This window comes from Fundulus heteroclitus, chromosome 5 (genome assembly GCF_011125445.2).
Source record: "Fundulus heteroclitus isolate FHET01 chromosome 5, MU-UCD_Fhet_4.1, whole genome shotgun sequence".
NCBI classification, from domain to species: Eukaryota; Metazoa; Chordata; class Actinopteri; order Cyprinodontiformes; family Fundulidae; genus Fundulus; species Fundulus heteroclitus.
In genome coordinates, this window is record NC_046365.1 from 36,252,208 (window position 1) to 36,264,287 (window position 12,080).

A 12,080-nucleotide genomic window follows, 5' to 3' on the forward strand; every position below is an offset into this window, starting at 1 on the left:
AATGGGTGAAAAATTTTACTTTTCTAATTTTCTTTTTTAATTCATTAAAAGCCGTCGTTGTTGTCCTGAAGATTACCCAGAATCTTTTTTAAAATAATAAAAAAACAATGTTATTTAATGAAACATGGTCACAGTTTAACCCTATATTAACAACAATATAAATGGCTTTCAGCCCAAGTCATACCTGCAGTCAACTTCTTAACTAGCTATTACCCTCATGTGGCAAAAATATCTAGCCATTAATATTAAAGATAAGCTTCAGTTACATTAGGTTTTGTACTTATTTTTAGGAGTTTATTAATAGTATTAATCATACTACTGACTGCAGGTACATACCAAACAGCAGGGGGTGCTGTTGTCACATTTAGTCCTTTATTTTCAGGACAAACAAAGCAAGTTTTTTTTGCACCGATATTAAGATCTGCTATTAAATGTGCTCTTACGACCAATATTTATTAGTATTACCTATATTTCTTTACATTTTCCCCTCTCACCCCCTCCCCTCTACTGGCAACAAGATGGTGAAGGTGAAATGAAACCCAAGTTTTGCTAATGGTACCAATACTGATTTAAAGATTACTCACATTGTCCATTACCGACGCTATTGCATATATATATATATAGATTATATATATATATATATATATTATATATATATATATATATATATATATATATATTATATATATATTAATGTTTCTAATAGAAGTTATAGTTGTATAATTAAATGCTCTTTGTAAAGATGGGCCGATCAATAAGTCCATACTGTATTTATTTTTCAGTCATTTTGGATTGTATAGGTTTTTAATGTAAATGTTGCACAGTAACTTGGGGGGTAGTCACGGGTGTAAAACTGCAACTATTTGATTGTAAATAAACAACAAAACAGGTTCCAATCTATTTTTCTTCCAAAAATGCATACATCCTTTCTAAGTCACAATGCAGACAACCTCGACTTGATGTTGTCGTTCTGTGCGCAGTGAAATGAGACGGCATTTGCATTTTCCCACAAGCTATCCGCTGCGCCGCCATGTAATGAGTGTGTATTTATACATCTGCTGCTGTTCAAATACTGCAGCGAGACTAGCAAATGTTTAACGAGGACGTCACCTGAACGTGTTTAATTGAAATAGCAATCATATCGCTTTGACGCAGACTACACCTGCCAGCAGGGTTTAAGTTGTGTTACCCAGGTCGGCGGAGGCAGTTAATGCTTCACCAACCAGTAGAAGAAGAGTGACGGCCGTCTAAAGGCCACAGTGCAACCCCTCTCGCATTGCCAAGCATTCCAGTGTGCTGTGTAAAGGTTGCAGCGACATGGAGCATCAAGAGGAGCTTCCTCCTGAGAGCCCCCTTAAACACACAGACAAAGCCTCAATCTCTGTCTGCCACTCTTCAGCCGCTTCTGATTCTCAAAGCTTTTGTACGGCTGAAGTTCCACTCAACCTTTGTGCCCCCCCCTCCTAAGAATACATCTATCCCTTCACCTTCTAGTAGAAAAATTAGCATTTCCCTTGCATAATGAGCGTAAACAGTCATTTAGATTTTTTTTTTACAATTATGTGATTTTATTAACGAAGCAAAACTCTGTTGAATAGTGGCCTGTTTAACATTTTAACTACTGTTGTATGTGAAATTCTCCCCTTTGAGGTTGCTTGGTAATTACAGATGTCAGCCAGGGGTGCTTGAGAACTCAATGCTCCATCACCTCTGAATAAAGCCTCTTCCATAGCCATTCTTTGTGCACGCGGATGCCTCTGGATGTCGATACTGAATGCCATTTGAAACTGGTGGTTCAGTCTAAGGGGATAGACCGGTATACCAAAGACTTTTTAGCAAGACTGCAGTCCCTCAAACTTGTCACCGGACTGGTTTCAAGGACTACTAGTGGCTTTTAAATAGCCGCTAGTTGTTTTGGTAATTCTCCATTCTTCCGGACTGAAAGTTAAAGCTAACTTATTACTGGTGGTTGCCTTGATGGGAGAATTTTTATTTTAGAGTTTGTGACAGTTTGCATTCACCGTAATATAAGCTGCCAATCCAGGTTGTGTTTGCTTGTGGTTTGATGTGAGGTAGTTGACGTGAAGCTACAGGCGGTGCACAATTGTCCTGAGTGGACAGGTTCACTCAGTCGTGCTAATGCAAATACCGCCTTTCAGATTCAGCAGGCGCAGCAGACACTGATGGATTCACATGTTTTTGATCATTTGATATGCCGATTTTGGATCAATAGAAGCGCTGTTTGGTTTTTTACAGATTTTTTTCTCTTCCATTTTGTTTATAATCACTTTTTTCACAAGTATTCTCTATTTTTTTTATTTCAAAAGGTTTGTCATTATTTGGGAATTCACTCAGAAAGTAGTAGACTTTTTCTCAGAATTATCTAGCTGGCCCCTATAGGATACATCATTTAGGCAAAACATTATGACCATCCACCTTGTAGTGTAGTTTTTCATTTTTGCTGGCAAAACATCCCATAGTAATGCCCATGGAGGCATTACCATGGGATGTTTTGCCCATGGTAAAAAAAAAAAAAAGAAAACATAATTCATTAAACCAGGTCCCCTTCTTTTACTGCTCCTTGATCCAGTTCTGGTCCTGTTCTTCCCTTTTATGCCCCCTTTTCCATTGGCATGCATAGTACCTACTTGGTTTGGGTTCCAACCAAGCAGAGTCGGGCCAAAAACACATCGTCAGAAATCTGAGAGTCACTGATTGGGTAGTGGTGGTACACTCAAGCTACTCCCTTACAGGAACCGCCATTTCTAAGGAACCACAATAGCGACTGAACGCACTCTAAGCTTTAAAGAGAATGAATGCACTGTGTCCGAACAACGAGGTGTTAAACACGTCTGTGCTTCGTGGCTGAGGAGAAACCAAAGAGGGAGGTAGATGGAGCAGCACAAAACGGGAAAGTATTCAGAGACGTTTCTGAGCTGATGGCTACCAGCGAACATCAAAGCAACCAAGGGAGAAGCTTGATAGTCAAAAAGCAATTACCAGACCACCAAGTACCACAGCAGCCTGAGTGGTTCAAAACGGAAAAATTGAAAGTGGTTCGACTGAACGGACGCCATCTAAAGGAACCAACCAGTGAGGAGTTCAAGTGAGATTGGATTCCACCATGGATGATGGTAACTATTGCGATTTTAAGCATCTTTTGCGTAACTCGTAACATCGATGGTGAGCTGGAACCAACAAGGAGATTCTCAAAGTTGTCTCCTGCATGAAGGCAATAAGACAGCTAGTTGGCACCATTGCCAACATGCGTGCTCTGTTTGTATTTTTTACTTTTTGTATGTTGCAGTTAAATCTTGTGCGTGTCCTTGGCTTGGTTGGTATTTTTGTTCTAGAATCCCTTCTTCGCCACCTTTCTTAATTTGGACCCACAAAGCTCCTGCTTCCGCCCCTTCACCAATGTGGCTCCATCACAAACCTTTATTTAAGGGACATAAATAAAACTGATATATTTACTCTGTGTTGTAGGAGAGGCTGCCCTGTTTTGCTTATTGTAAATAGTTTTGTATTTTGCAGCTGCCACTAAAAAAAAAAAAGTTAATTATGTGCTTCTTATGTGCACTGATGGCTGATTTAAAGAAAAAGTGACATACATAATTTTCAACTTTTTTGCCTATTCTTGGATGTGTGGAAGAATCCGTACTCTTTAGTGAAAACATTTTAATATCAAGGAAATTTGTGCCATACAGACTAATGTTTTTCTTGATACTGGGCTACTAGTGTGCAAGGTAACTTAACATTTTATGGTTCAGAGAAGTGAATGAATGCATTTTACTCTATAATGCACAGAGCCCACGTTTCCCATGTCCATATCTGCATTTCTAAACCTCCTCTGCAGCCTATGGGGACGCATCTTGAATGCTTTAAGCAAAGCAAACATGGGGGCATTGTAATTTGTTCCTGATGTGGTTTGCAACAAGTGGAGTTCACCTTTGATGCTTATAAAGACGCGGCCGGTGCGTACCCCGCCCTGCTCCTGTGTGCGGCCCCCTCTGCCCCCGCCGACCAGCGGAGGACGCGCCGCGCACTTTGCCGCTGAGACGCAGGACTGCACCATTCCTGCCGTCTCCGCCGGGGAGGCAGTAATCCGATCCTATTCGGAGGAAGCCGTCGTGCCGGCTGTGAAGAGGAAGAGAGCACTGCTTTGCGCTCTGACGCTCTCCTCCGTCCTCCTCCTCCTCCCCCCTCCCCTTTTTCTTCCACCGAGTGTCTCCCTCTCTCTCCCTCTCTCTCTCATCTGTTCACTCCCCTGAACGGCGAGGCTGCTCGGTCGCAGCGCGCAAGCCTCCGGGATCATCGCATTGTTCGCCCATTGATTTCGTCCCCTCCCCGTGAAGTCGAAGCGACACGGCGGATCTCTCCGTCCCCCCCCCCCCCACCACCGCCCCGTTCTTCCTCGTATTTCCCCTGCATGTCCTTACCGTGGGAATCTACAGCGAGCGAGCCAGTCCGGTGATGCGCCCGAGCATGTTCGCATCAGAGGCGGATTTACCTGAGAGTACGCTGCCCTCGCTCCCCTCCAAGCACACGCATTTGGACTTCACCGGCTGTCACTGAGGAGGGAAAAGAAAGGAAACGCACCCGACTGCAAGGATGGGGTTCTACGGCACTTTAAAGATGATTTTCTACAAAGTGAGTATGGGATTCGGGCTTGAAATCACGTTCCCCGTCCCCCCCCCTCGGCTCCGATCGACGATCGCTCGAGTCGCTCCCGCCCGCATTATTTCTGACGCGCGGCTCTGGGCAGATTGTGCGGCCACTGCGGAGGATGAGCAGCGGTGTGACAGACCCCCAGAGACGCCTGTTTAATTGCCTGGGCCTTAATGTTGTGATGGGGGGCAACGTTAAACGTTTTAAATGCATCGCTGTGATTTTGGCTCCTTTTCCCGTCTCTAACTTCAGCTGTGGTGGATGGAATCCACCGCTCTCATTTGGATTTGAGAATAATTTTTATTAATGGCTGGATTGTTATCCTTTAGGAAGATTTAGGGAGAATATTTACTTTTAAATTTTTTTTCCTCCCCCTCTTGGATTCACACTTGAGAGCAGCTCTGCACCTGCACATCAACTCCTGTCCTGGCTTTCGTACAACCACATGGATGCTTTTCCATCCCACATTTTCTCCATACCCATAGCAGACAAATCCTCTCGCCGTGCTTCTGTAAATGTGACTTTTTTTAATGGTCAGAAATGGGAAGCTGACAAACAGCCCGTCTCTACCACCCCCTGCAGCCCCGCTTGCAGGGTTATCATAATTAGATGTTATGCAGCGCTGGTTATCTTCCACTGACCAAAGGGACTGCTTGAGATGTGTGCAGCCCGCCTCTGCCTGTTGGAGAAGCCTATTCCCTGACATTGTGCTTCTCGCCTCAGGCTCCACAGATAATGGGTCACTGTGTCAGACCGTGTGAGGTAGAATCTCCTCAAAGATGTTTGGCGTATTTTACCGGCTGCCTCCCTCATAATACAGCCTGTTTAAACGGAGAGGCAGGGTGCAAACTGCGAAGTAGTAATGAAGCTTTGCTTTGATCTAAATAAAGGGGCTGATCTTTGCTATTTAAGGTTTAGGTTTGGTTTTAGAGGCTTTTACCAGGTCCAAATACTCATAATAAGCCACCAATCACAGACTATAGGTAGTGGTTTATGTTTAAAAAGGTTTGTTCGCTTGTGCTCTCACCATTTAGCGATTAAATTAGAAATTAACCAATCAGTCAGACAGAAATCTGATCTGATCAGCAGGTCAAATGCTGAGAAGGAAACAGATTTGTGTTCGTTAGTTGCATCAAAACCAGGAACTCCAACATTTTTGGTGTTTTAAATCTATATACTTTTGATGTGTGATTAAAAATAAACCAGATAATTTCATGATTACTCTTTATAGCTTCGTCGAACCTTAAAGAACACCAGACTGTGGTGTCTTCCCGGAAAACCCGGATCGTTGAACTAATGTTGCGCTGCAGAGGTTGAATATTTTACTCCTAGCTTGAGCTCCTGTTGTGTTTTGTTGTTGTTGTTCAACATCATAGTTAAGATTTCAGAGATTTCTGCTATCTTTGGGGGGAAACAGTTGCATTCAGCCCTTTTATGCACGCAGCCCTAATTAAAATGTACACATTTCCTGAGAGTGATTGCTGCCTTAAAACATCATTAACCCTCTTTGTATCCATCTGTCGTGCTCTTGGTCGGGTAGAGAAAGGGAAACCCGGAGGGGGAGGGAAGAGGAACGACTGGTTGGTGGTGATTTACAAACACTGCCTTCTCTCGGTCTCGTTACCTTTTGCCAAGCTAAAACGCAAGAAGCTTTTTTGCACTTTTCCCTCTCCCTTCTTTTCTTTCCCATGCCGATGTTGAGTCTGAGGTTTTCTCACACAGAGGCACATACTCTCAAACCGCCAAGTACGCCCTCTTTTTTTTTTTCCCCTCTCTCCTGTCTCTCACTCCGAGAAACACACACACACAAAACAATACCGCACACAAACACACCCTCTGCATGCATACACACACCCAGGCTCTCCTTGGCTACTGAACTGCCGATGCAGTGAGATCACCGCTTGAAGAACAAGGTTTTTTTTGGGTAAAAGAGCCGGGTCTTAGCTCCTCTGGGTATCTTATGATTCACCCTAATCGCACCGTCTTAAAATGAAGTGCAGCGTAGGTCGCACACCTGACCCGGCTTTGGCGTTGTTTGCGTTGGACTTAAAAACTTTCAGAGATATTTCTGTGCCTTTTCTTGATGAATTAACTGGAGGTTTCTGCAGTGAAACCATGTGTTTGCGTACAGGAGTTGAATTGCATTGGGAGTGGGGAGATAATCAATTAGAAAAGTAAACTTTGGGTCATTTTGATGTATAATCAGAGACATGTGGGCAGGTTGGGTTTCTTGTTGTTTGTAATGGCAGGCTGGCCATACAATTGTCAATAAAACATGATTTCTAAGTAATATAGATATAGATAGATAAAATGGAAAAATATTGAAGTGTTTTCCAGGAATAGAGCATGGGAAGATTATGGAAAGTGCCATTTTGAGACTGTTCTCCTTATCCATCCACCCACCCACAATAAGCATGGTCTACCATAAATAAGTCTGCTATAAGTTTGTACTGAATCTCAATATTCGTTAAAGCTGCATAATGTATCAAATCATAATCAGCATTGCAACATTGAAATGAAGTTGCAAAGAACTGCTTAAATGCAGTATTTGATAGGATGCAGTATTTCAAGGGTCCTTCATTCATTCCCTGCTTATCAACAATATTGTCCCATCAAATGGACTCAAAATGCCCTTAATTCTCTCACCTGATGAATATTGTTTGTTGCTGAGATGCCAAAGCCCACAGAGAGTAGTGCAGACATATTGTAATGGTAAAAAAGAGAGGATTCAATCAATTTTGCCTTTATATATGTTCTTTATCATGTGACCCACGTATTTCTGTATACTTTATTGGCCTAAAAAGACTATTCTGAGTCTTAAAGTATAGATTTATAGTTTGTAAATGTGTGGAAGCCGTCTTATATGTTCAAACAAATGTTAGCGACGTCTTTGCAGATATCCGGCTCTTAATGTCATTTTTATGCTTCTAAAGGGGGGAAAAAAACACATTTTCCTGCACTGAGATTTGCTGTTCATAACATTCATGTAAGCCCAGGAAGCTGAAACCACAAACAGATGCCCAATCTTTCTCCCTCACTAAATTATAGTGATAAACAAAAAAAAGCACACATCTCGAGGTAGACATGTAATCATGCCACTGTAGAGCCAGACAGCGTGGAGTCAAGTGTCCAATGCTGTTTCCCTGTGTAGAATACAATGCTCCAATAATAAACCTGCATCAAAAGAGCATTGTTTGCCTCCGAGCGCAAAAAATGAGCTGAATTTGGTTTCTAGTTTCTATAAGCCAACATGTAATTATACTCTGCCCTGGCAGAGTTGTGTGTTTTCCTGCACAGGTTGCAGCAAAATAGGCCGGTGTTTAACTGCGAGCAAAACATTGCCAAATACCTTTTGGAGCGTAATTTGATTTCGGGTTGTAACTGTACAAAGATGTTACGACCCAAAGAGAGACAATGAAGTCTATCTGCGAAGATCAGCTAATTTAAAAAAGGGAGTGCTCGTGTTTCTCAGATTTTTTTTACCTGTTCAGCCAAATCCAATGAATGCAACACGGCCAGAAAGTCACGTTTTTATATCTTGTTGTGGCAGGACACTAAAAGTACGTGCTCACTAATCCGTCACGCTCGTTTTCTCATCCCGGGGGCCAGGCGAAGGGATGCTGATCACTCGCATGTGTGTTGAGAAGTCTTGCCAGGGAGAGTGGCAGGCATGGGATGAGGGGGAAAATTGGCTCGCCCAGGCCCTTCACACAGCCTCCTTTGTTTGCACGGTCGGGTAGGTGGCAACGGGGACTAAACGCTGCGCGCACCCCGCAGGTGATGAAGAATAACAAAGAGCCGACGCGCTTGTTCTCGTCCGTGAGCCGTCGACGTCAATCACGCAGTCAAAGAATGCACCGTGCGCCCTCCTCCTAAGAGTCGTCATAATCGCTGGTTGTTTGGTGTGCGTGAACACGCTGTACCCTTGGAATCTGGGTGTGAACGTGTTTGCCTCTGGATGTTATCGTATGTCTGGTTGCGCAGGGGATCACTGTTCCCTGTTCTTGTGCTTATCGTGTTCAGAGTGAAGTGTAAACAAAGTGAAACTCGGCAGCACTGGAAAACCCACTCCCACTCTGCACTCTCTCTCACCGTATGATCAATTTGGGTCAGTCTCTACCAGATTTCTGCATCTGGAGACAGACATTTTTGCCCCTGCTTCTTTGCTAAATAGCCCAAACGCAGTCAGTAGTAATGGAAAGCATCTGCGAACACCAATTTTCAGGGCCTGCAGCAGATTTGGAGTCGGATTAAGTTCTGGACTTTGACTAGGCCATTCCATCACGTTAATATGCTTTAACCAAACCATTTCATTTTACCTCCGGCTGTACGTTTAGGGTCGCTTGCCCCGCTGGAAAGTATCACATTTTTAGGACCATAATGCGCACCGGATTATAAGGCGCATTAAATATTTTTGCACTTAAAATAAGAACAATTTATCTCAATCATCTTATTTCAAGTGCAGGATATCTAATTATCTTATTTTAGTGTAAAAAAAATACTAATTCCATTGGAAAATAGTCTTATTTAGCTGCTCAAATCAAAGAAAAATATACTCAATTCAAGAAAATTCTACTTACTCTTAGTTCCATTTTTGTGGTGCGCCCCTCTGCGTACGCCGCTCTCTCCTGAGAGGGAGAGCTATCCGTCTCTGTTGGGAGGACAGAGTAGCTGGACTACACTGCCCTGTTTCTAACATAAGGCCAAAATAAATGTAACTTTTATATTGAATTAACTCACTTGGTTTATTGTTGCTAGCGCGTACAGCACGGGCTGCCTTACATGAATGCACTTCTAGTTTAGACATTGCAGTCAGGCAGTCTTGTAGACAGCTCAGGGGTCCTATCAGGTAGTGACACAGTGTACCGTAATGCTCATTAATATCCATTGAGCGGAGCGGCTTCATTGCTAACCAAAGTCGTACTTTTAACAGATTTTTGAGGGCATTATACCACATAAAATCAGTCAGTGAGCCCAACGTTGATCATAGATTAGGTTCACCATCAATTTTTGAGACAATTTACGGGTTTTAAGTGCGCCTTATAGTGCGAAGATTTCGGTAGCCCCAGTCTCAATGTTTCAGCTGGTAACAGGTTTTGTTTCAGGATTTTCCTGTGTCCCGGGCCGTTTGTCTTCATGAACTCTGAACACTTTGGATAAAATACATTAAAGTCTTTAGTTAGGACATTGTGGAGAGGTTCGTGGGATGTGAATACTTTAGCATGTCAAAGTGCTGCTTTCTTAAAAGAACTGTGTGTTTGTTTTTAGGCATAGACTCCAGTAGGGTTGTGTTGTCTAATGTTTTCCTTTATTTTTTTCCTCTCCAGATGAAGAGAAAGTTGGACCCTGGCCCAGAGGTCCGATCTTTCCCTTCAGGAAAAAAGCCCTGCAAAGGCCCCGAATACACGAGGTACAGTCCCAGATCCTGCTTTCTACTTGCAGCAAATTTCCTTAGGTCACCGGTTCCTGCCTTTGTTTCCCATCTGCCACACATTGTAATAGCGCCAATTAACATCTGTCGGGTGTTGTGAACTCAGAACGCGTCCTCCGACAGGAGGATGGATTGGATCTGCAGCATCCAGCCTGCAGTCCCAGTCGCTTCTCCTGCTCTGAATCTTTAATGCGCGTGTTCACATGTAGCTGCATTAAAATTCAAACCCAACACAGCCACTTATGTGTAAATGTTGCTATGTAACTGGCTCCCTCTCGGCTTCCCCCGCCATTAAAAATGAATCGATAACGAAATCGACCCCAGCTTTCCGCTCTGCCGCCACCGGGCTGAACTTAAAGCGCGGCGCGTCTCCGCCTGATGGTCTCTCCCGCTGCCTTAACGCGAAATCCTGTACCGCTTTTTTACAGGGGGTCAAATGAAACCCAGACGCTGTCATTCCCCTTTTATTCGCTGTATCTAACTAAAAGTGAATGTAGTTTAGCAGGAACGCATGTCTGTCAGGATTTTTGTTGCTGTTATAAATCGAATCGTCAAATTAATTCCCCCATCAGAACAGAGCCTTGTTCCCGATTGTTAAAGCAAATCACTGGCAAACAAAAAAGCTTTTAGCCGTAATGGCATCTTTTAAATGTTTATCTAGCGCTACTTTTTTTTTGTGTGTCAAGTTGTAGCAAATCAATTTCAAATAACCCCAGAATATGTTTATTATTCTAGTTGCAGTGTTTTCAGCTTCCCATTGCCTCTAAAGGTCCCCCATCAATGCCAATTTTTTTTTAAATATGCTCTGTTTTCTCTGTAAATCGCAGCCCGACAGGAATCGTCCCGTGTCCCGCCACACCCACCACCTTCGGCCACATCAGAACGGCCAACGGTCAGGGCCAACAGAGACGGCGAATCACCTCAATCCAGCCACCTACGGGTCTCCAGGAATGGCTCCGAACATTTCAGGTGGGCAGGTCCCCCGACTCTTCCTGCCGTGCCGTTTAAACCCTGGAGCAAAAAGCTCATCTGAAAGCAGGTGTCCCTCCAATCACTGTGCACTTAGTCTCAGGGATAATTGCTGCCTTGTTGTGCCGGCCCATCACATTACCATAAAGCACTGTAGCGTGGAATTGGGATTAGCCGTACCTGTTGGACTGAGAAGCAATAAAAAGATCAGGCGGCCCGGTTCAGAGCTGCGCTCTTTATTAAAGGTTCTCCTCGGCGATCGTCTGAAACTGACAAACTATCTGATGATAGGTTTTCTGGTTTTAAGCCTCTTTAAAGCTCACCAGGTCAGCGCAGTGTTGCATCTGTGTCATCCCTACACGAGTTATTTTTTGCGTTTTTTTTTTTTTTTTCCTGTTTGTAGTCTTGAGCTCTAATCGCCTCAGACCTCAAGGAAATAAGATGTAATTTAAACGTGTTATCTGTGACCATCCCCGTGATTTCTTTTAATGTAATGAGTTGTCATGGATTTCATTACTGCAGAGAGTTATGACTTATTATCTTTGAATGCCTGGCTGAGCTGTTGACGCCTCGCTGTTTATTTCAAACATATTACGCTAGACGCCTGACCTCCCAGAGTCTTTATTCTCACACCTGAAGCTACAGGGAGACGACCTGCTTTCTGTAGAGATACGGGACGTGTTTAGGCATTATTAATGGGCTGTTAAAAAAATATATATATCTTTTTTTTAAAGGCATTTGATGCAGTAGACAACTAGTTCTGAAGATAATTTATCTCCAAAGAGACGGACACAGTTTGACATATGAAATACGTTATTATTGTTGTTATTTATCTTTCTAATGAATGTCTTTAGTAAAAGTCTGAGCAAGGCTGGATGACTCCTGCTCATTTCTAAAAAGTAACAAAAATTATTATATATTTTTTTTTTATCTAATTATTAACCTGCAATATGTCATCTTATTGCAGGATATATATATACCAGTCCAACAGTATCTTAACACGAGGTTAAGA

General features: G+C 43.0%; 1 protein-coding gene across 1 annotated transcript in view; it reads left to right on the top strand.

The window, feature by feature from the left end:
- fbxw7 (F-box and WD repeat domain containing 7) overlaps nt 1–12,080 on the top strand; it is a gene marked incomplete in the record, with an annotated part of 62,827 nt that overhangs the window by 12,923 nt on the left and 37,824 nt on the right. Inside the window, 2 exon segments of the mRNA XM_036137523.1 lie at nt 9,996–10,078; nt 10,927–11,068. Coding sequence (XP_035993416.1) covers nt 9,996–10,078; nt 10,927–11,068 — 225 coding nt within the window.